This window comes from Carcharhinus amblyrhynchos, chromosome 1 (assembly GCF_965287045.1).
Source record: "Carcharhinus amblyrhynchos chromosome 1, sCarAmb.v2.hapA, whole genome shotgun sequence".
Lineage (NCBI taxonomy): Eukaryota > Metazoa > Chordata > Chondrichthyes > Carcharhiniformes > Carcharhinidae > Carcharhinus > Carcharhinus amblyrhynchos.
In genome coordinates, this window is record NC_137324.1 from 111115250 (window position 1) to 111141156 (window position 25907).

A 25907-nucleotide genomic window follows, 5' to 3' on the forward strand; every position below is an offset into this window, starting at 1 on the left:
AGATAAAGGGGGGGCGGTTCAGAACGGAGTTGAGGAGGAACTTCTTCACTCAAAGGGTGGTGAATCTCTGGAATTCTCTGCCCGTTGAAGTGGTGGAGGCTGCCTTGCTAAATATTTTTAAGAAGCGGGTTGATGGGTTTTTGATAAGAGAAGGGATTAAGGGTTATGGGGAGAGGGCGGGAAAGTGGAACTGAGCCACGACAGATCAGCCATGATCTTATTGAATGGCGGGGCAGGCTCGAAGGGCCAGATGGCCTACTTCTGCTCCTATTTCTTATGTTCTTATGTTCAACGTTCCCCCTAGCCAGCCTCTTCCTTTTTATATATTTATAAAAACTCTTGCTATCCTTTTTTATATTAAGCCCTAGCCTGATAAAGGAGAACTATTCAAACTAATTGACTTGGGAGGCAGGAATTGAAGTTCTTTGATCAACTGTTTGGTGGGAACTTTGTCAGAATAATAAAGTTGGGACATTTTCTGCAATGTCCTATTGTACATATTTTAATTGATTATTTTGACTATATTTTGTGTGGGCAGGGGGAAGCCTAATGAACATGTTGCCAGATAAATTTTTAATTTGAAAAATAATTTTGAGTAAGCTTTCATAAACCTCTATTATATAATAAAACTGAAAATATTATGCTTTTTTTCTGATGCAAACCGAATTAAGTTTTTGTAGCTGATGGGGATAAATATGCCATTGTTGTAGCTGAGGGTTAGGGGAGAGGAGAAGGGAGAGAGCTTGTCATATTTTGCTGAAGTTAGATTTTGAAAGTTCAGTATTTTGAAATAAGTCATATTTATTTTGGTGCTGTGTCGTGACTACCCCCAAACAAATGTCATGATCAACTTCTGGCATTTTTTAAAATGTCCTCTAAACCAAGAGTCAAAACAACAGTTTCTTGGCACATCTTCTAACACCGTTACTCCTTTGAAATCCAATATTCAAGTCCTAATGAGCTGTGATGTGCAATGGTTCTGACTTTTACCCTCCCAGAATGCTGTAACATTTTTAGACAAAAATAAAAAATGTGATCAGTTGTCTTCTAATATTTAATCAATGCTGTAAGCTTTGAAAACATCTTGAAATTCCTGTACAGAAAAATTTATTTCAAGTATTTCTAGGAAGTTATTAAAGATTTTGTCAAATATCTGAAGTAAAATCTTTGACTTCTTTTGATAAACCATTTACTATGTAAATACAAATGTAATAATGTCTGACCTCAAATTAGCTACACTAACTAAAACTGTTGTTTAACAGGGTTGGCTGTGTTTTCAGGAAGCTGGGAAAAATGAACATGGTGAAAAGAATCATGGGCCGTCCACGGCAGGAAGAATGTAGTCCTCAGGATAATGCACTTGGCCTTATGCACTTGCGTCGCCTCTTCATGGAACTGTGTCATTCACCACGGCACATGACACAAAAAGAACAGGAAGAAAAGCTCTACATGATGCTGCCAGTTTTCAACAGGGTGAGTACAGGTGTCCAGTTAGCATTGGTAGGGGGCAGAACTGCTGGTCAAGTAAGAAAACCTGGACCTTTAGGCAAGAGCAACTTTGTCTTCAACTATAACTTGGGCAGAATTGAAAAGGATGAATAATTGGTGAATTTTATGTTTGAATACAAGCAAAATATTGTGGATGCTGAAGATATGGAATAAAAACAAAATACTGCAAAGGCTTGGGTCTGGCAGCATCAGTGGAGAGAGAAACAGTAAATGTTTTGAGTCCAATATGACCTCCTTTGGAGCTGTTCAATTTTATATTGTTTGTTTATGCCCACAAATGTGATAAGTCCCATAAGTCTTGGTTTGATCTATAAGGGCTGATCAAGGAGCATGCTGAAGTTAGAATTGCTTCCAGGATTATTTACTTTTCCTACGCAGTACTTTCTTAATGTTGACAGACTGCCTCACAAATTTCATAAATCTATGCTGAATTAATTGCACTGGCACTGATCTCTTCCACACAATGTGTTTCATTTTCTCTTTCTTATGAATGCTAAAAGAAAATTAGATTTTTAACAAAAGATAGCATTTGTACATCACTAGTTGTAGATTCTGAAAACTTTTTGTTATGTTGCATGTTTTTGTAGATTGTTCCTTTATTCTAAAATTGCTATTTGTAATTGCAGGCCAGTCATTTCATCCTGGGTGTTGCTTTTGGAAACAGTAATCAGAGCAAAATTCATGCCACTCAGACAAGTGTGGATTAATTAACAAAGGTCGGCACAGATCTGTTGAAAGCAAATTGTGTTTTGCCATATTCATTTTTTTGATGAGGACCAGAGAGGGTTGGTGATTGCAATTGATGTGGTGTTTTTGGTTTTGATTTAATGCTATACAAGGCACTGCAAAGTTGACGCCTAAAAGATAAAAGGGAAAGTAGCAGTGTGGATGCAAAGTTTGGTTGAGTGACAGGGAAGAGTAATAGTGAATAACTGATGGAATGGCCAGTTATGTGATCCATTAATTTAAGATATGGAGATGCTGGTGTTGAACTGGGGTAAGCCCAGTAAGAAGTCTCTCAATACCAGGTTCAAGTCCAATAAATTTATTTGGTAGCACAAGGTTTTGGAGTGTTGCTCCTTCAGGTAAGTGAGGAGTTGTGTTCACAAGCAGGGCATATAGAAACACAAACTCAATTTACAAGATAATGGTTGGAATGCAAGTCTTACAGGTAATCAAGTCTTAAAGGTGCTGACAGTGTGAGTGGAGAGAGGGTTAAGCGCAGGTTAAAGAGGTGTGTATTGTCTCCAGCCAGGGCAGTTAGTGAGATTTTGCAAATCCAGGCAAGTCGTCGGGGTTGCAGTTAGTGTGACATGAACCCAAGATCCCGGCTGAGGTTGTCTTCCTGTACGGAACTCGGCTGTCAGTTTCTGCTCAATGATTCTGCATTGTCATGTGTCGAGAACGCTTACCTGAAGATCAGGCGCTGAATGCCTTGACTGCTGAAGTGTCCCCTGGCACGAAGAGAACACTCTTGCCTGGTGATTGTCAAGCAGTGTTCATTTAATCCATTGTCATCGTGCCTGCGTGGTCTCCCCAATATATCAGCCTTGGGACATCCTTTCCTGCAGCATATCAGATAGACAACATTGGTTGAGTCGCAAGAGTATGTACCGTGTATCTGTTGGATGGTGTTCTCGCGAGAGATGATGGCATTTGTGTCGATGATCCGGCACATCTTGCAGGGTTGTGTGGTGTCGTGGTCACTGTTCCCCTGAAGGTTGGGTGGTTTGCTGCAGACGATGGTCTGTTTGAGATTGTTTGAAGGCAAGAAATGGGGGTGTGGAGATGGCCTTGACAAGATGTTTGTATGAAGGGTATGAAGACTTTAGAGAGGATGCAGTAATGTTTTTTATAAGTGGTCCCAGGGATGAGGGACTTCAATTGGGAAGAGAAGATTCAGGGGAGATTTGATATAAATTCAAAACCATGAGGTATCGCAATAGTAGAGAGACAAAAACTGATCCAGTTAGTGAAAAGATCAGAAACCAGAGGGTACTGATGGTGCAGCAACATAGAATGAAGAAAAATATTTTTACACAGCGGCTAGCATCTATCATGCACTACCTGAGGTTGTGTTGGAGGCAGATTCAGTTGAGGTTTTCAAAAGGGAATTGGATAAACACCTGGAAAAGAGAGAATTTACAAGGCTGGGGAATGCAGCTGGCTGCTCCTGCGAAGAGCCAACAAAGATACAACAGACCAAATGTGCTGTAAGAATTCTGTCATTCTGCGATGGCCATGTAATATCAAGAATAAAAAGAAAGAACAAACTTGCTTTTATACAATGCATTTCCTGTTTAAGATGGGTAAGAAGGTTTTTTGGACATATATCATTTTTGAAACATTGCCACTGCTACATGTGGGGGGTCAAAAATTGTTTACAGCATTATTCCATAAATAGCAATAAGATGAGTGACCAGTTGATCCATTCTAAGTTGCGTTGTTTGAGGGATGAATGTTGGCCAGGGCCCTGAGAAAATATCCTACTTCTCTTTAAATGCCATTGTGGAATCTTTTATGTCCACTGACTGGTCAAACACAGCCTTGATTCCACAACACAGTGAACATAAGAACATAACATAAGAAATAGGAGCAGGAGTAGGCCATCTAGCCCTTCGAGCCTGCCCCGCCATTCAAAAGGATCATGGCTGATCTGTCGCTGCTCAGTTCCACTTTCCCGCCCTCTCCCCATAACCCTTAATCCCCTCGCTTATCAAAAACCCATCAACCCGCGTCTTAAAAATATTTAGCGAGGCAGCCTCCACCACTTCAACGGGCAGAGAATTCCAGAGATTCACCACCCTTTGAGTGAAGAAGTTCCTCCTCAACTCCGTTCTAAACCGCCCCCCTTTTATCTTGAGGCTGTGCCCCCAAGTCCTACTGTCTTTTTTGAGCGGGAAGAGTCTCTCCACCTCTATCCTATCCATCCCATTCATCATCTTATACGTCTCAATGAGATCTCCCCTCATTCTTCTAAACTCTAACGAGTACAAGCCCAGTTTATTCAGCCTCTCCTCATAGCTCAACCCCCTCAACTCCGGTATCAGCCTGGTAAACCTCCTCTACACTCCCTCCAAGGCCAAAATATCCTTGCGCAGGTGCGGCGCCCAAAACTGCACACAGTACTCCAGCTGCGGCCTCACCAATGCCCTATACAGCTGCAGCAAGACCTCCCTACTTTTATATTCAATCCCCCTCGCTATGAAGGCCAGCATCCCATTCGCCTTCCTGACCACCTGCTGCACCTGCAAGCTGGGTTTTTGCGACTCATGCACAAGGACCCCGAGGTCCCTCTGTACCGTCGCCTGCTGCAGTTTTTCGCCCTGTAAGTAATAGTCCTTCCTACCAAAGTGGACCACCTCACACTTGCCAACATTAAATTCCATTTGCCCAGCCTATCTAGATCCTTCTGCAGACTCTCCACACCCTCCGCACAATTTGCCGTTCCCCCAACCTTGGTGTCATCAGCAAATTTCGACACCCTACACTCGGTTCCCTCCTCCGGATCATCTATATAAATGGTAAAAAGCTGAGGCCCAATCACCGACCCCTGGGGCACTCCACTAGTCACCATCCGCCAATCCAAATAGCACCCGTTGACCCCCACTCTCTGCCTCCTATGTGACAACCAATCCTCTATCCACGCTAACACCCTACCCCCAACTCCATGCCCCTCGACCTTCTGCAATAACCTCTTGTGAGGTACCTTGTCAAACGCCTTCTGAAAATCTAGAAAGACCACATCCACCGGCTCTCCTCTATCCACCGCCCTAGACACATCCTCATAGAACTCCAAGGACGGCAGCTTCAACAATGTGGCATTCTTCAGTACTGTACTGAAGTGTTACACTTGATTACATTATCAATACCTGGAGTGTTTTTTGAATTGTTGACTTTGTCTTAGAAGTAAGCGTTATATCACTGAACCTGAGCTTTCATAAAATGAAAAGCATTTTCATTTGATCTTCAAACTAGTTAGACAGGAGAGGGGGATAATGCCAATGGCTTTGAAATTTAACCTTGCCTCTTGAGCATTAAGAAAAAGAATGCCCCAGGGCTGATTATCTGTATGTACCAAGTTAGTTGATTTTAACTTGGGCAACAATTGGCTTTGTGTAAGAGTTGCAGAAGGCTTTGGTTGCATAAGAAAAAGATGTCTAGGATTCCCACTGCCGATGATTATCCCTTTGTCTACAAACGTGAATACGCGGCTGTTAACTACCCCAAGATTAAGTATGATGATCTCCACTGTCAAATACTCTGCCAATGCTAAATTGCCAAGGCTCACATATAAATGGGGCTACTTATGTAAGGTATTGGATGTTGACAACTACCATGGAATCATAACCTCTGCGAGAAAACCAAAGTCAATGAGAAGAACTCTTTTTGGATAAGTTGTTGCCCTTGTAGCCCTTGTAAAAGTTTGTACATGAATAATCACATGATTTACACCTCAGGATGCTGTTGAACCTTCCTTCCTTCAGCCAGTTTTCAATGGTTATTATCCAAGTCCAGTTGCATTTGGGCTATGTGTATTAATAAATAACTGAAACAAGGATCTGATTTTGATAAGGATTGGCTTACACCCAATTTCATTTATGAGGTATGTGATTGTCACAAATAAGGGAAGAAAGTGTATAAATAATTCTGGAATTTGTGGGTGACTGCTGTAGCATAAAGCATTGCACAACTGTTGCATAATGACCAACTCAATGTTAAAGTTACAGTTGCTTTGATGTTATTTGTCTTGATTACATGAATATTTAGCATAATTGTGCTTATTGCAGTAAAGGTATTGTAGCTAAACATTATTGTGGCTCACTTGTCTAAAGTATATTACAATGCGTGGCAGTTTTAGCTGTTTTAATTAATTTAAAGGTGTAGCCTGAGAACAGAGTGTAATCTTGTGAAGGCAACTCAGACCTCAACTACTTGCTAAAGAACTGGTGAAAGCCCTGCAGCCCTCCTTTTAAGAATGGCCCATGTCTGTTGTTTCACTCAGACACTTGACAGGCTAGCAGTGGGCCTTTTCCTGGGATCAAGGACTCAGGCGGAAGTCCTGCCAATTGAGAACTGCCATCCAGCTGGGGGCCAGTAGCTCCATGGAATTGCTATGCCATTAGGAGGCAGTGGATGGTGCCAACCTGAGTCCTAGAATCGTTGTATTGCCATTACAGACCACAGACGACTTCAAGATGGAGGCAAAAAGTCTCCATCTGCTACTCGCCTGCCTGAATAAATGCATCCTGCCCCCACCAAAGTCGCCAGTCAGGAGGGCACCCAGATTGTGTTTTGCCAAAACATAGATTGATTCATGTCTTCTAAATATTTTGTAAGTATGATGTCATTATTTCTTTGGCAATATAGATTCTGAAATTGGGGGAAAAAAAGCTTGCATTTATATGGCACTTCCAACACCCATGTCACATCAAAGCCATTGAAGGATTTTTGACATGTTGCCACTATTGTGGGAAACAATATAAGGGTTTTATAAGAAAAGTATATACAGCATTAATTCAATCAGGATTATTAATTATTTTAAAACATCAAACCTTTTGACTTTTTCTCTGACAAGTAAGTTACTGAAACTATTTTGTCTACTCCAGTCATTATAAGAATGTAGTGGGAAAATTTAAACTAAAGAGAAAGGTTTCTAAGAGGAAATCTGGCAGTGTAAATAAAATTGGATGAATTGGATGATTATTTGAATAGAAACAATGTGCACGGCCATGGGGAAAATGCAGCGAGCGGAATGGCACTTAGACATAATGCTTATTTGGAGAGCTGGTGTGGATGCAATGGGCCAAATGCCCTCCTTCTCCACACCCTTCCAGGGGCCATATCCCTCTATTCCCATCCTATTCATGTATTTGTCAAGATGCCCCTTAAAAGTCACTTCCATATCTGCTTCCAATACCTCCCCTGGCAATGAGTTCCAGGGACCCACTACTCTCTCTTTAAGAAACCTGCCTTGTACATCTCCTTTAAACCTTGGCCCTTGAACCTTAAACCTGTGCCTCCTAATAATTGATTCTCCCATCCTGCGAAAAAGCTTCTGATTATCCAATCTGTCCATGCCTCTCAATCTTGTAGACTTCTATCAGGTCACCCCTCAACCTCTGTCGTTCCAGTAAGAACAAACCAAGTTTCTCCAACCTCTTCTCATAGCTAATGCCCTCATACCAGGCAACATCCTGGTAAAACTTTTCTGTACCCTCTCCAAAACCTCCACATCCTCCTGGTAGTGTGGTGACCAGAATTGAACACTATATTCCAAGTGCTGCCTAACTAAGGTTCTATAAAGCTGCAACATAACTTGCCAATTTTTAAGCTCCGTGCCCCAGCCAATGAAGGCAAGCATGCCCTATGCCTTCTTGACTACCTTGTCCATCTGCATTGCCACTTTCAGTGACCTGTGTACCTGTACATCCAGATCTCTTTGCCCATCAATACTCTTGAGGGTTCTGCCATTCACTGTATATTTCCTATTTGTATTGGACTTTCCAAAATGCATTACTTTACATTTGTCCGGATTAAACACCATCTGTCATCTCTCTGCCCAAGTCTCCAGGTGACCTGTATCCTGCTGATCCTCTGGTCCTCATTTGCTATCTGCAAATCCATCAGTCTTTGTGTCATCTGCAAACTTACTAATCAATCCAGTTACATTTTTCTCCAAATCATTTTATATATATATATTACAAACAGCAAAGATCCCAGCACTGATCCCTGAGGAGCACCACTTGTCACAGCCCTCCATTCAGAAACGCATCCTTCCACTACTACTCTCTGTCTTCTTTGACCGAGCCAGTTTTGTGTCCACCTTGCCAGTTCACCTCTGATCCCATGCGACTTCACTTTCTGCACCAGTCTGCCTTGCGGGACATTGTCAGAGGCCTTACTGAAGTCCATGTAGACAACATCCACTGCCCTATCCTCATCAGTCATCTTCGTTACTTCCTCAAAAAACTCAATCATAAGAAATAGGAGCAGGAGTAGGCCATCTAGCCCTTCGAGCCTGCCCCGCCATTCAATAAGATCATGGCTGATCTGTCGTGGCTCAGTTCCACATTCCCGCCCTCTCCCCATAACCCTTAATCCCCTCGCTTATCAAAAACCCATCAACCCGCATCTTAAAAATATTTAGCGAGACAGCCTCCACCACCTCAACGGGCAGAGAATTCGGGAGACACGACCTCCCCTTCACAAAACCATGTTGCCTCTCAATAATACATCCACTTATTTCCGAGTGGGAATAAATCCTGTCTCAAAGAACCCTCTCCAATATTTTTCCATACCACTGATGAAAGGCTCAACTGCCTGTAATTACTGTATTATTCTTGCTACCCTCCTTAGACAAAGTAACAACACTGGCTATTCTCCAGTCGTCTGGGACCTCCCCTGTAGCCAGACTTTACAAAATAATCTCACCACCCAGGTGAAAAACAATCCTTGAAGGTTAAAGTGATTTATTTGTACCTGTTTAGTGTACTATATTTGTTCTGTACTTTGGGGAGACCAGTTGTAGCTGGGTCAACTGTTTTGCAGAATGCCTCCATCCAGTCTGTAAATGTGACCTGATACTGCTGCTCACCTGTCATTTTAATTCTCTGCTTTTCTTCAACACTGACCTTGGCCTCCATCTTTGTTCCAGTGAAGCTCTGAGTAAGCTTAGGGAATAGCATATCAACTTTCAGTTCAGCGTTTTACAGACACAACATTGAGTCCACGTAAAGATCAGCTATGATCTTATTGAATGTTGAACAGGCCCGAGGGGCCAAATGGCCTACTCCACCTCATTCTTATGTTCTTATACTAATACCATAAGTGTTTGGGGATAGTTGGGGGGAATAGTATAGAAGTTGACGACCAGGCGTGATTGGTCTATTTGAATGGCAGAACAGGATTAACCGGCTGAATGGTCTACCTCTGTTCCTACATTTTTATTCCAGACTGCAGCTGTTGATGACAAGTCTGTGTTTTCTCATTTACACCTCTTTAAACCCATCTTTTGTGTCCTATCCCATTACCCATACCCTTTTACCTTGCAGCACCATCCCTTTGATCATTTAATCTCTCCTACCTTCCACTCTTATCAGAATTTACCTTTTGTTTGTTTCCCACTGCCCCTCTTTTTTTTCCTATCTCTGTATTTGCTTTAAACCATTACATTACTAGATTTGGCCAATTCTGATGTAAGGTCATCAACCTGAATATGTCCTGACCTGCTGGGTATGTCTAGCATTCTGAACTAGGTGGGCGGGTTGAGTCTCGGTGGGGAAAGTGATGAGGAGCTGGGATGGGAAATAATGACCCTTTATGACTGCAACATTATCAGTGGAGGTAGAAGAAATACTAAAAGCTGAAATGGATATTGGCGAAGAATATTTTTTAGTGATCAGCTAATTTTTTTAGTCAATTCTGCAATATTGATCATAATTTACCAGTAAGGAGATGAAGGGGGAAGGTCTTCTGATATGTTTAAAGCTTGAGGTGTAATTCCTCTGCCTTAATATGAGGGTTAGGTAAACACTAATTGCCTGTAATTATCTGCCTCTTTTAATTACTGTATTTTAGCTTCTTTAATTACTGCAAGATAGTAAGTACCATTTATGTCGCACAGAAATAGGACTGCCTTTGTCCTTCAAATCTCAATTGTGTAAATAATGGCATTTTCCCAAAATAGGGAAAGCACACATTTTCTTAACACTTTTTTTATTGATTTACATAGATTAGAACTTTTAAATCAAAATATATGTATAATCTTTTTGCTGTATGTTAAGGTGTGAACATTTGAAAACCTGCAGCAATAAGAAAATCTAGCTAGTTTTAGTACAAATTTACTGTGAATAGAGGCCCACTTCCTGCTCATTTGATCTTATTCCTGCTAAATGCTTCCCCTTCTGATGACCGTGTCCGCCAGTTGTTGCTGATTGATTCTCTGTGCTGTCAGTAAAAAGAATGATTTGAAAAAGATAATAACCAAAAATTGCTACTTGTTTAAGAGGGTAGGCACAGGAGCTTTGGGAAATCTAGAAACAGAAAAGAAATCATCTTGCAGAATCAGAGCTATTAAATGAGTGCTTTACAGTTTTTATAAGTGAACATGATGTCATGTACTGAAAAAGGGTGTGGAGAAAAATAATGGGAGATATTTAAAAGGTTGTTGGTGCTTAAAAATAGAAAAGTCACCCATTCTAAAAAGGATGTTTCCCTGGTTTTCAAGAGAAGCAAGGGTTGAAATAGCAGAAACCCAGCCATATGCTTGAAATACTATTTGGATATAGAAATGGTAGATTTGCAAATGTTACACCCCTGTTGAAAAAAGGGGAGAGATAAACCCAGTAACTGTAGACCAGACAACCTAATATATTAGAGAAAACTAACTGTCACTTGGAAGAACACAGACAAATAAATGACAGCCAAAGGTTAATGTCTGAAAAACCTGGTGGAGTTCTTAAATGAAATAAGCATAGAGGGTTGTTGAAGGTAATGCAGTTAATGTTGGATGTATGGACTTTCTAAACATGTTTACGAAGTGCCACATAAAGGACATTAGCCTAATGAAAGCCATTGGAATTCAATTAGTGTGGTTATGAATTTGGCTAAGAGGCGGGAAGAAGGGTCATGATGAAAGATGGTTTATCAAACTGGAGAGAAATACACAATGATTTTGCCTGAGTTGGAATTTTAGTCACAGCTATTTTTTGATGGCTATAAAAGGCAAAATTTCAATTTGATGCAGAATCTGAAATTGTAGTAAACAGTGATGAAGGCAGTAGTGGACTTTGGGAGGACATAGATTCATACATTGATACACTGATGAAATTTAATGCAGAGAAAAGTGTAAAGTGGTTCATTTTGAAGGAAAGATGGAAGAGGTATAAATGTATCAGGGGTACAGCAACGGAGACATCTATAAAGTTCACATTAACAGGTTTATGAAATTGTGGAGGACAAGTTGATAATGCTGTTAAGCATATCAAATCTTGGGCTTTATAAATAGAAGCATAGGGTTCAAAAGCAAATAATTTATGCTAAATCTGTATAAACTCCTGATAAAGGCTGTGCTGATATATTGACCTGGATGTTACAGTAACAGTAATTATCAGTGTAATTAGAGCAAGTTATGGAAATCAAGAAGTTGCTATGCGAGATAACCTGTTTCTCCAGAAGCTTTATTGTATTTCAGTGAGAGACTTGGCATTGAAACACATTGAAAAGCAAGAAGTTGCTGGACTTACATGGTGGCTATCCAATAAAAACACCAGAAACTCCATTCTCTACGTTAAACGTCCATTCCGGCAGCAGTGTGCATCATCTACAAGATGTACTGCAGCAATTTTCCAAGGCTTCTCAACAGCATCTCTCAAAACTGCACTTAAATGGACACGTGTAGCAAGCACATGGAGAAGTTATTGCTTACAAGTTTGCCTCCAAATCTCTCCCCTTTTCTTTGAACAGCGATGTAACATTTGCAAACCTACAGTTCTCCAAATCACCTTTATTTGGGTATATCTTGCTATTTCATCTCACTATTTCCTCATCATCACTGGGTCAAAATCTGAGAATTCCCTCCCAAAAAGCATTGTGGGAGCACTTTCTGGAAGTGGACTGCAATAGGTTTGCGAAGAAGACTCAGCCCTAACTTTTCAAGGGTAATTAGGATGAGCAGTAAGTGCAAGTCTTGCCAGTGATGCTTGCATCCTTTGAGTGAATTTTTAAAAAGTTGGCATTTGTCCATTTCAGTGTAAGTAAGTTTTTGATAGTGCAGCATTTACTCCCAACCAACCTCCCTGTCAGTGAAAATCAAGGGTGGAATTTCATTCCTTCAGATTTTAATTACTGAGCAAAACTTTTGCAGCGGTTATGATCTGGAATACACTGCCTGAATGGATGGTGGAAGCAACTTTAACAGTAACTTTCCAAAGGGAATTGAATGCTTAACTTCAAGAGAAAAAAATACAATGTTGTTGGGAATGAAAAGGGGAGTGACACTAATTGGCTTCTTCTTTCAAAGAGCCAGTACATGGGCCAAAAAGCTGCTTTTTGTGCTGTATGATTCTAGTAGTTTTTTTCTATTTGGATGTTATAAATCTGTCACAGATTGAGATTTTTCTTTTGTGTACTTTTGTTTCCTGCCAGTGATTGATGTGTTAACATTAGTTCCTTTCAACTAAGAACTATGTACCTGAAATCGTAGTGTTGATGACTTTTGTTGCTGTTTTGCAAAAATCGCCGTGACCTCCAGTGGGGTGGTACTTGAGGCAGACTGCTACTCTGCTTGTAATTACTTATCTAGAAATCTAGCTGCTTCAGCCTCACCCAACTTTGACTCATGCTGGAGTTGGTGAGTGTAGGCGGTTAGGGGATTTGTGGAGTTGGGTACAGCTGGGGTGTATGGAGGGGTTAGCCGGGGCAGCGGGGAGCAGTTGATGTTGGTCTGTGGGGAGGGGCATGCAGTTACAGGGGGTGGGGGGAGGGAAGAGGGATTGGGGGGGTTGGTGAGGGGGACTGTTCAGTTCTTGGAGAGGAGCCGGGGGTTCTGGAGGTCCCATAGGGTGTTGGATGGATGTATTGGTGGAATTGGGGTAGTCAGTTGTCATGTTAAGGGTCACAGAAATCATTACGATAGTTACTCGGAAGAAAAAGTGAGCGTAATACTTCCAACTTTCTTTTAGTGTAACCAGTGCTGTAAGACAGTTGGACCCATCCAAAGATTGAGTTTGCGGGGAGGGTTGGTGGGGTTGAGGGGGGGTTGGGGCGCTTCCCACGTGCATCTTTGCGGTTAGTTTCATTTATGCTGCCTTGAATCTTGGAAGTTATGGCAAGTATTAAGTAAGTCCAGATGGAAAGTCAGTGGTCAGATTACTCTTGTTATTATGAAGAGTGCCAATCAATATAATATTTTGATTTCAAAGGTTTATCACTGCAGTACAGTTAACAAATGAGGAGCCAGCAACCGGTTACTGATCTAGGACTCTTATTTTAGCTGTCTTAATTACTCTGCTGAGCAGAGTGTGTAGCTTGCACATTTGTGCACCATATTTGAAATAGTGACCCCTGTAGCTTACTGTGCCTTAGTCTTGCATAATACATTATGGAGAAATGTTTATTGGCTGTGGGATCTTTTAAAATATCTGGTATAAATTTGCAAGCACTTGGCGAAGCATGAGCTCCTTTTCTCCTCCTCTGATATTTCCTCCAGTTTGATGCATTCTCAGATGGCTGTTAAATACAATGTGTCATCTGCAGACTCTTGCCGCGTGTAGAACATAAGAACATAAGAAATAGGAGCAGGAGTAGGCCATCTAGCCCTTCGAGCCTGCCCCGCCATTCAGTAAGATCATGGCTGATCTGTTGTGGCTCAGTTCCACTTTCCCGCCCTCTCCCCATAACCCTTAATCCCCTCTCTTATCAAGAACCCATCAACCCGCTTCTTAAAAATATTTAGTGAGGCAGCCTCCACCACTTCAACGGGCAGAGAATTCCAGAGATTCACCACCCTTTGAGTGAAGAAGTTCCTCCTCAACTCCGTTCTAAACCGCCTCCCCTTTATCTTGAGGCTGTGCCCCCTAGTCCTACTGTCTTTTTTGAGCGGGAAGAGTCTCTCCACCTCTATCCTATCCATCCCATTCATCATCTTATACGTCTCAATGAGATCTCCCCTCATTCTTCTAAACTCTAACGAGTACAAGCCTAGTTTATTCAGCCTCTCCTCATAGCTCAATCCCCTCAACTCCGGTATCAGCCTAGTAAACCTCCTCTGCACTCCCTCCAGGGCCAAAATATCCTTGCGCAGGTGCGGTGCCCAAAACTGCACACAGTACTCCAGCTGCGGCCTCACCAATGCCCTATACTGCTGCAGCAAGACCTCCCTACTTTTATATTCAATCCCCCTCGCTATGAAGGCCAGCATCCCATTCGCCTTCCTGACCACCTGCTGCACCTGCAAGCTGGGTTTTTGCGACTCATGCACAAGGACCCCGAGGTCCCTCTGCACCATCGCCTGCTGCAGTTTTTCGCCACGTAAGTAATAGTCCTTCCTACCATTCTTCCTACCAAAGTGGACCACCTCACACTTGCCAACATTAAATTCCATTTGCCATTTCCTGGCCCATTCGCCCAGCCTATCTAGATCCTTCTGCAGACTCTCCACACCCTCCGCACAATTTGCCTTTCCCCCAATCTTGGTGTCATCAGCAAATTTCGACACCCTGCACTCGGTTCCCTCCTCCAGATCATCTATATAAATGGTAAATAGCTGAGGCCCCAGCACCGACCCCTGGGGCACCACACTAGTCACCAACCGCCAATCCGAATAGCACCCATTGACCCCCACTCTCTGCCTCCTATTTGACAACCAATCCTCTATCCACGCTAACATCCCCAACTCCATGTCCCCTGACCTTCTGCAATAACCTCTTGTGAGGTACCTTGTCAAACGCCTTCTGAAAATCCAGAAAGACCACATCCACCGGCTCTCCTCTATCCACTGCCCTAGACACATCCTCATAGAACTCCAGTAAATTTGTCAGACACGACTTCCCTTTAATGAAACCGTGTTGCGTCCGCCCTATCAAGCAATTCCCTTCAAGATGCCTCGCAATTTCCTCCTTAATGACGGATTCTAACATTTTACCTACCACAGACGTTAAACTAACCGGCCTATAATTCCCCGCCTTTTGCCTGGCACCCTTCTTAAACAACGGCGTAACATTAGCCGTTTTCCAATCTTCCGGCACTTCCCCGGAATCCAGCGACGTCTGGAAAATAACCACCAAGGCATCCACTATAACCTCCGCCATTTCTTTCAGAACCCTCGGATGCATTCCATCCGGTCCTGGGGACTTGTCCACAATCAGCCCCTCCAGTCTGTCGAGCACCACCTCTCTAGTAACAGTAATGTCATTAAGACCCTCCATTCCTACCACCTTTCCATCGCTAACACCCGGCAAATTATTCACGTCCTCCTCCGTGAAGACAGAAACAAAAAAGTTATTCAAGACCTTAGCCATATCCCCATCCCCTACCACTAGCTCCCCTTTCTCATCCTCTAAAGGACCAACGTTCACCCTAGCCAGCCTCTTCCTTTTTATATATTTATAAAAACTCTTGCTATCCTTTTTTATATTAAGTGCTAGCCCAGCCTCATAGCTTCTCCTACCCTCCTTTATCAACTTCTTTGTCAATCTTTGTTGACATTTAAACCTTTCCCAATCCTCTTCTCGCCCACTGCTCTTAGCTACTCTAAATTCCTCCGCTTTTAATTTAACACTTTCCTTCACCTCCTTCGTTATCCACGGCTTATTACCTCTCTTCCTACTGTCCTTTTTAACCATCGGAATAATTTTCTGCTGAGCACCAAGAAAGATCTCCTTAAAGATCCTCCACTGCTCCTCAGCAGACCTACCTTCCAACGCACTCCCCCAGTCCACATTCGCCAATTCTTCTCTCATCCTACCATACTCCCCTCTATTCAAACAAAGGACGCGTGTCCGGGAACCCACTTTCTCCTCCTCCATCTGCACCAGAAACTCCACCATACAATGATCACTCTCTCCAAGAGGATCCTTCACCGCAAGGTCCCTAATTCTACCCGCCTCATTACATAGCACCAGATCCAAGATAGCTCGCTCCCTCGTCGGCTCCAACACACACTGTTCAAGGAAATTATCCCGGCAGCATTCCAAGAACTCCTCCTCGAGCCCACCTCGTCCAACATGGGTCGACCAATCAATATGCAGATTGAAATCTCCCATAACTACTGCCGTCCCATTCCTGCACGCCGCACTTATTTGCGTGTTAACAGCCCGCCCCACCTCCAGATCATTATTCGGGGGCCTATAGACGACACCCACCAGCGTCTTCCTCCCTTTGCTGTTCCTAATCTCCACCCACAACGATTCCACGTTCTGCTCTTTGGTTCCGATATCATCCCTTGCTACCACCTTGATACTATCCTTAATCAGCAGAGCTACGCCACCCCCTCTTTCCTCCTGCCTATCCTTCCTAAACACTTGATAGCCCTGTACATTCATCTCCCAGTCCCTGTCACCTTGCAGCCACGTCTCTGTAATGGCCACCAGATCGTATCCATTTGTGTCGATCTGCGCCACCAGCTCATCCACTTTATTCCGAATGCTTCGTGCATTCAGATAAAGCGCTTTCATCCCAGCCTTCACCTGGACCCTATTTGCCGTAACGCCACCAATTGGGCATCTGGAGATTGAAAAGTTGAATAGATGGGGTGTTTGGAGGTTTGTTTGCTGTTTTCAGTGCTACGTCTTTGCCTGTTTTTGTCCTGATGAAGTCTCTTGATGTGTTTAGTGCCTTCCTGAATGAACCTTGTCCGTTGTCATTGATCACAAAGCAGGCTTGGCGGGGGTATTTTTGATCTCTTCTGGGCTGCTAAGGGGTCTACTGTGACTGGGTTCTGAGTAGAGCACTTGCTGTTCTGTGTGCTGTCAGGCATATGAATGACATTTTCTGCCCAATGGAACTCATTTTGCATGATAAGCGCTTCAGTGCTGCACCTATTGGCTCTGGACAGGATGCTGCTGTTGGGCTACTTTACTTGCTATTGGATTTGGGGATCTTGCTAAGGCACCATTGATGGTACTTCAGTGCTTTGACAAAAACATTATCTGCGTACTGAAGCTCTAGATTGAAGTTGGAGTGATTTTGGATTGTAGACAAAATTGGCTGAACAGTTTCCCATCTGTTCTGTAGATTATCTCCACACCTGTGGGTACTTTGCTAGAGATAAGATGTAGTATTTCAATGAGAAATTAATTAGTAACACCATACAATAGCATAGATAAAGTAAGTTCCGTGGATGTGGTTCATACCAATTTTCAGAAGACATTTGATAAAGATACCACCATAACTTAATTCCATATATTGTGATATTCTCTTTGAAGATGTGGTGGCCAGATGGATAAAGAGATGGAGGGCAGGGTAAGAGGCAAAAGAGTTGTGAAAAACAGAAGACTTTGTGGTGTCTGTATTGAAACCACTGTTATTTACAATATACAGAAATATTTGAACTTTGGAATTAAAGGAGCAATATCAAATTTGATATATGGAGAACATGAAGAATTGAAAAAGAACGTAGGTAACAGATTGCAGATTGGATAGGTAGGAGCAGATACTTTTTACATCAACATGAAAATCCATTTGGAGTAAAAATAGGGAAAATAAATTTTCCCTTTAAATAATGGTGCAACTGAAATAGAGAGGCTTTGGTATTCAAATCCAGAGGTGATTGAAGGTTTCATGAAAAGGCTGTAAAAGGCCAGTGTAATGAGTTTGTATCTGAACACTAAGAATGTAAAAAGATTGGATCCCCGTATATAGCTTCATATTTTTATTTATACAGAATATAAAAGCAATGAAAATGATACAGTTATGAAGAGAAGCTCAAGAAATTGAGACCTTTTTATTGGAGCTGAGAAAGTTATGCGTTGCTCTCAGTCTTTAAGATTATGAAGAATTACGACATTTGTTTTCATTGGTTGGAAAGGTAACGAGCAGATGAGTGAAATATCCAGCTCATGCAGTGAAAATAAAACCTTTTAAATTGAGGTAATTACAATGTAGCATTTTCTAACACACATCATTATTGAAGCAGAGTCCGTACATTATTTTACAAAGCAGAATGTACCAAATATTTGAATTTCAGGAAAAAAAGAGAAGGGTGGCACAGTGGTTAGCACACTGCTGTCTCACAGCGCTAAGGACCTGGGTTCAGTTCTAGCCTTGGATATCTGTGTGGAGTTTGCACGTTCTCCCTGTGCCTGCACGGGTTTCTTCTGGGTGTTCTGGTTGCCCCCTACACTCTAAAAATGTGTGGGTTAGACTGATTTGCCATGATAAATTGCTCCCCAGTGTCAGGGGAATTAGCACGGTAAATACTTGAGGTTACGGGGATAAGGCCTGGGTGGGATTGTTGTTGGTGCGGCCTCCTGCAATGTAGGGATTCTGTGATTCTTCCATGGTTAAAGATTACACACTGCAAGCAGTAAAGTGGGATGAGGCTAGACTTCTGAAGTGGTGGCAACACTGCCACCTCATGGTCTGTTTCTGTGCTTTAACATTCTATGATCAATATCCAATGATCCCTTCTAGGAAAATGTATGTGTGCAATCAGGATGCTAATACCTGTGTGAAATAACTGACTGGCACTTGATCATATATTAAGGACAAATCCTTGGGCACAATCCCTCTATGTACCTCTGTTCTTTCCTTCTAACTTTTTCATGCTTTTAACACTGCATCAAATACTCTTTCTGCGCTGTTGCCAGTGCTTTATTTTTTAATTTGTGTTTTGGAAACCAGTACTGACAAATTATTCATGATACCAGAGTGAAAAGCTGTGGATGCTAGTAATCTGAAATAAAAACAGAAAATACTCAGCAGGTCAGGCAGCATCTGTAGAAAAAGAAACAATGTTCAGGTCACTAACTTTTTTTTATCACAATTTATATGATGTTGGCTGAGCAGAGCACCTCTTTTGACAAGCATTCTATTCTTTTGGTAATGTTGCTCAGCATTTTTTTGACTTTGGATGCCCATAATATTAGAATCAGAATCCCTGCAGTACAGAAGGATGCCAATCAGCCCATTGAGCCTGCACCAACTCTGAGAGCATTTTATATAGGCCCTCTCCTGCCCTATCCCTGTAACCCCATGCGTTTACCCTTCTCATCCCCCTATCCTACAGACCTTGGCACGAAGAGACAATTTAACATGGCCAGTCCACTTAAACTGCACATCTTTTGACTGGGTGGAAGCACCCAGAGGAAACCCACACAGACACAAGGAGAATGTGCAAACTCCACACAGCCTGCCGAGGCTGGAATCAAAGCCAGGTCCCTAGTGCTTGAGGCAGCAATGCTAACCACTGTGGAGGAGGAGAAAAAAATTACAGTGGGGGTGGAAGGGAAAGTCAAATTATGAGTTAATGTTAAAGTTAAGTGAGGGTGTATGTTTTTTAATTACAAACAGTTACTCAAATAAGCTATTAAAAAGACAAATGAAAACAAAAAAAGGTGGAAATGCTCAGGTCAGGCAGCCTCTGTGGAGAGAACAACTAACGTTTCAGGTCGATGATCTTTAAAAAGGCTATGAAAAAGACTCCAGCTGGGATTCAAAAAGAGCCTGATATTGCTCATCCTTAGAAAAACATGCAGTTAGAGGAATAGTGTTTAGCAATGATTTATGTTTTTTAAACTGTTCCACTGGAATAGTGTACTTGCATGTGAATAGGGTGAATGAATGATAAACTACTCAATGTTAAAATACCAAGGGGTGAGCCATACAAGACTATTAGCATAAGACAAGAAATTGATCCATATACTGCCACAGAATTTAAGAAGGATTTAAAATGCAGATGTTTGAAGAAATGAATGCAAATTTTTTAAAAAGGTATTGCCATTTGCAAGTACATTAGTCACAGTGTAAGTAAATAATGGTTTTGCCGAGTGATACCTGGGCAGAAATACGAATAAATATTGAATGAAACTAAGCGTAGAGACTAATAAGAGAAAAATTGATCTGGTCAATTCTTGCACATTGTACAATTGTTTTATGTTTTTCTCTGTAAAATTTGCTTTATTTTTGTTCACCTTTCAGGTATTTGGAAATGCTCCTCCAGGCACCATGACGGAAAAATTTTCAGATCTCTTGCAATTTGCTGCCCAGGTATCACGCTTAATGGTAACTGAAATCAGGAGAAGAGCCTCAAACAAATCCACAGGTATGGTACATTTGGATTTTGAGTTCCTTTTTACTCAATGAAGAGATGTGGGCTTCGCTGACTAGACCAGAATTTATTGCCCATCCTTAATTGCCCCTTAGAAGGTGCTGATGAGCTGCCTTCTTGACCTACTACAGTCCATTGATTTAGGTACACCCTCAGTGCAGTAAGGGAGTTTCAGGATTTTGACCTAGTGATGATGAAGGAACAATGATATATTTCCAAGTCAGAATGGTGAGTGGCTTGGAGTGGAACTCGCAGGTCGTGGTGTGCCCTTGTCCTTCTAGATAGTAGTTGTGGGTTTGGAAAGTATTGGCCACAGAGCCTTTGGGGAGGTCCTGTAATGCATCATGTAAGGGGAACATGCTGCTGCTACTTGTGTCAGTGATGGAAGGAGTGAATGTTTATGGAAGAAGTGCCAATCAAGTAGGCTGCTTTGTTCTGGATGATGTCAAGTTTCTTGAATGTTGTTGGCGTTGCACCCATCCAGACAACTGCACTCCTGACTTGTTCCTTGTCGAAAGACTTTGGGAAGTTAGGAGGTGGGTTATTTGCAGTGAGATTTGTAAGAAATAGGAGTAGACCATTCAGTCCCTTGAGCATCCTCCACCATTCAATCGGATCATGGTTGATCCAATATTCCTCAAGTCCACTTTTCTGTGCTTTCCCCTACCCCTTGATTCCCTTATTGATCAAGAATCTATCTGTCTCAGCCTTAAATGTACACAAGGACTCTGACCCCACAGCTTTGTGGCAAGCCATTCCAAAGACAATCAACTCTGAGAAGAAATTCCGCCTTATCTCGATCTTAAATTGGCAATTGTTTAATGTGAGGCTATGCCCCCTGGTCCTAGACTCTTCCATGAGGGTAAATATCCTCTCAGCATTTGCCTTGTCAAGCCCCTTAGAATCGTATATGTTTTAATGAGATCATCTCTCATTCTTCCAAATTCAAATGAGACCCAACCCATTTATCCTTCCATAGCAGGGATCATCCTAATTAACCTTTGAACTGCCTCCAAGTAAGTATTATCTTTCCCTTAATAAGGTGACCGAAACTGCTCTGTCTTCAGATGTGGTCTCACCATACATTGTATTATTGCAGCAAGACTTCCCTACTCTTATACTCCAACCCCCTTGAAATAAGAGTCAACGTTCCATTAGCCTTTCTGATTACCTGCTGTACTTGTGTTCTAGCCTTTTGTGTTTCGTGCACAAGTACCCCCGATCCCCTTTGTGTTGCAATTTTCTGCAGTTTTTCTCCATTTAATTAATACTCTGATCGTTTGTTCTCCCTTCCAAAATGAGCAGCTTTACATTTTCCCACATTATTCTCCATTTGCCAACTTTTTGTCCACTTACTAAGCCTATCAATATCTTTTTGTAACCTGCTTGTATTCCTCTCGCAGCTTGTATCTCCTACAAATTTGGCTACAGTGCATTCGCTTCCTATCTTCAAGTCATTAATATATATTGCGCTATATATACTGATTCCCAGTGGAACCCCACTGGTTACAGGTCGCCAACCTTTAAAAATATCCCTTACCCCAACATACTATTTCCTGTCCATTAGCCAATTGTCTATCCATGCCAATACATGGGCTCTTAACTTATGATTTAATCTTTTATGAGGTACCTTGTTGGATGCCTTCTGGAAGTCCAAATATAACACATCTACTGGTACCTCTTTATCCGTTTTGTTCAGGATATCCTCGAAAAACTCTAATAATTTAGTCAGACGTAGTTTCCCTTTCTGACTCTGCTTGAGCAGATTATCATAAGATATAGGAGCAGAATTGGGCCATTTGGCTCATTGAGACTGCTCTGCCATTCGATCATGGCTGATATTCTCCTAATCTGACTTCCCTGCCTTCTCCCCATAACCCTTCAACCCATTACCAATTAAAAATCTATCTAACTCCTCAAATTTACTCACTGCCCCAGCATCTGCTGCAGTATGGGGTAGTGAGTTGCACAGATTCACAACCTTTTGGGAGAAGTAGTTTCTCCTCAACTGTTTTAAATTTGCTACCTCTTATCCTAAGACTTTTCGACCTATAATGCCCCACCAGTGGAAGCATCCACTCCACATCTACTTTATCCGTACCTTTTATCATTTTGTATATCTTAATTTGATCTCCCCTCATTCTTCTAAACTTCAGAGAATATAGGTCTAAACTGTTCAATTTCTCCAAGATTGATTTTCGAAATGTGTTGCTATTAATTCCTTAATAATTGATTGCAATATTAGATGGTAGGCTAATCAGCCTATAGTTATCCACTTTTCGCTTCCCTTCCTTTTTGAATAGCGGTGTCCCATTGGCAGTTCTTGAATCCTTCAATACTTTTCCAAAATCCAGGAATTTTTGGAAAATTGCAATCAATACTTCGCTATCTCTATAGCTATTTCTTTTAGAATTCACGCCAAGATGGCCAGGGGACTTATCTGCCTTTAGCCCCGTTAGTTTGCCTAATACTACTTCACTAATGTTGGTGATGCTACTTAATTCCTCCCCAGTATTTAGTATTAATGGCATATTTGGAATACCTTCCACCGTAGAGACTGCAAAATATCTGTAACTCCCCTGCCAATTCCTTGCTCCCCATAACTTTCTCCTTAGATTCAATTTTTAAGGGGCCTAAGTTCTCTTTTGCTCTCTTCCTTTTTATTTAAAGAAACTCATATTGTCAGTTTTTATGTTCTTCAGAAGTATGTCCTCATAGTTTATTTTCTGTTTCTTTAATTTTTTTGTTCTCTTTAGCTGGGTCTTGAATTTATCCCTGTCTTTGAGGGTATCACTGACTTTTGCCTCCTTGTATGCTTTTTCTTTCCACTTAATTTCTAGCCTCTTACCTGCTTTTGTTGGTCAGAGGCCAAGGTTAGTTCAGTTCAGTTTCTGGTCCGTGTTAATCCCCAAGATGTTGATAGTGATCAACTGATGGTCCCTATCAGTGTTGGTAATGCTGTTGAATGTCAAGGGAAAATGGCTAGATTTTTCTGTTGTTGGCATTTTGTATGGCATGATTGTTACTTCACAGTAAGAAGTCTCTCAACACCAGATTAAAGTCCAACAGTTTAGCAACGTTACTAGCTTTCGGAGTGCTGCTCCTTCATCAGGTGAGTGGGAGTTCTGGTCACAAAATAAAGACACAAACTCAATTTACAGAATAATGATTGGAATGCGAGTCTTTACAGCTAATTGTCTCTATCTTTAAGACTCAATGTCAGTGGAGAGAGCGTTAAGCACATGTTAAAGAATGTGTATTGTCTCCAGACAGGACATTTGGTGAGATTTTGCAAGTCATGGGGGTTACAGATGGTGTGACGTGAACCCAAGATCCTGGTTGAGGCTGACCTCGTGTGCGGAACTTGGCTATCAGTCTCTGCTCAGTGATTCTGCGCTGTTGTGTGTCGTGAAGGCCGCCTTGGAGAACGCTTACCCAAAGATCAGAAACCAAATGCCCGTGACCGCTGAAGTGTTTGCCAACAGGAAGAGAACAGACTTGCCTGGTCAAGCAGTGTTCATTCGTGTGTTGTTGTAGCGTCTGCAATGTACCATGCCTCAGGACATTCTTTCCTGCAGCGTATCAGGTAGACAACATTGGCCGAGTTGCAAGATTATGTACTGTGTACCTGGTGGATGGTGTTCTCACGTGAGATGATGGCATCCACGTCAATGATCTGGCACGTCTTGCAGAGGTTGCTGTGGCAGGGTTACGTGGTGTCGTGGTCTCTGTCCTCCTGAAGGCTGGATAGTTTGCTGGGGACAGTGGTCTGTTTGAGGTTGTGCGGTTGTTTGAAGGTAAGAAGTGGAGGTGTGGGGATGGCCTTGGCAAGATGTTCATCTTCATCAATGATATGCTGAAGGCTCCAGAGAAAATGTTGTAGCTTCTCCACTCCAGGGAAGTACTGGACAACGAAGGGTAATTTGTCCACCGGGTCCCATGTTTGTCTTCTGAGGAGGTCGGTGCAGTTTTTCGCTGTGGCACTTCGGAACTGTCGATCAATGAGTCGAGCGCCATATCCTGTTTTTATGAGTTCATCTTTCAGCACCTGGAGGTGTCTGTTGCGATCCTCCTCATCTGAGCAGATCCTTTGTTTACAGAGGGCTTGTCCCTAAGGGATAGCTTCTTTAACGTGTTTAGGGTGGAAGCTGGAGAAGTGGAGCATTATGAGGTTTTCCGGGGGCTTGCGGTACAGTGAAGACATGCCGGATCATTGACATGGATGCCGTCATCTCACACGAGGACACCATCCACCAGGTACATGGTACATACTCTTGCAACTCGGCTAATGTTGTCTACTTGATGTGCTGCAGGAAAAGATGTCCTGAGGCATGGTACATTGGGGAGACCATGCAGATGCTATGACAACGGATGAACGAACTCCGCTCAACAATCACCGGGCAAGACTGTTCTCTTCCTGTTGGGGTCACGGGCATTCGGCCTCTGACCTTCGGGTAAGCATTCTCCAAGGCGGCCTTCACAACGCAGAGTTGCTGAGCAGAGACTGATAGCCAAGTTCCGCACACGAGGATGGCCTCAACGGGATCTTGGGTTCGTGTCACATTATCTGCAACTCCCACGACTTACCTGGACTTGCAAAATCTCACCAACTGTCCTTTCTGAAGACAATACGTATCTCTTTAACCTGTGCTTAAAGCTCTTTCCATTCACATTGTCTTTACTTTTAAGACTTGATTAGCTGTAATAACTTGCATTCCAATCATTATTCTGTAAATTGAGTTTGTGTCTTTATATGCTCTGTTTGTGAACAGAACTCCCACTCACTTGATGAAGGAGCAATGGTGGTGTTTGCTACCAAATAAATCTGTTGGACTTTAACCTAGTGTTGTGAGAATTCTTACTGTGTTTACCCCAGTCCAACGCCGGCATCTCCACATCATGATTGTTACTTGCCACGTCAACCCAGGCCTGAATATTGCCCATGTATTATTGCATTTGGACATCGATCCGAGGAGTCGTGAATGGTGCTGAATATTGTGCCATCATCAACAAACATCTCCACTTCTCATTTAATGTGAAAGGAAGGTCACTGGGAGGTAACATACCAAGATTTCATAATGTTTGGAAAAGATTCCTAATTAGATCACGTAACAGTAAGCGTCAATTTAAGTAACTCACTCACTTTAAGCTTTTTTTAAGTTTATTTATTAGTGTCACAAGTGGGCTTACATTAACATTGCAATTCAGTTACTATGAAAATCCCCTAGTCACCACATTCTGGCGCCTGTTTGGGTACAGTGAGAGAGAATTTAGCATGGCTAATGCGCCTAACTAGCATGTCTTTTGGACTGCAGGAGGAAACCACGAACAGTTATCTGCAGTAAAATGCCAATGTTTCATATCTTCCTAACTTTGAATTATACCCACACTGAATTCTTCACTATTCCCTAAATGGACATAATACCTACAGTGTACTGAAAGCTCACGGAAAACCTCACAATGCTGCACTCCTACTTAATCGCTAATTTGTTTTTAAGGTACTTTACACAATACAGGTACTTGCATGTGAACTATTTTAATTGCTGCTGGGTTGGCAATTTTATAGACCCACTACATGTTTAGCAAAAGTATAGCAGAATTAGGCACTGGTAGACCTACAGTCATGCCA

General features: G+C 42.1%; 1 protein-coding gene across 1 annotated transcript in view; it reads left to right on the forward strand.

The window, feature by feature from the left end:
* The window catches only part of wdfy3 (WD repeat and FYVE domain containing 3), a 346946-nt gene that overhangs the window by 74865 nt on the left and 246174 nt on the right, over positions 1–25907 (forward strand). The window contains exons 2-3 of the mRNA XM_080191135.1: positions 1263–1473; positions 20149–20272. Coding sequence (XP_080047261.1) covers positions 1294–1473; positions 20149–20272 — 304 coding nt within the window. The 5' untranslated portion in view covers positions 1263–1293. The remainder of the gene's footprint in view (positions 1–1262; positions 1474–20148; positions 20273–25907) is intronic.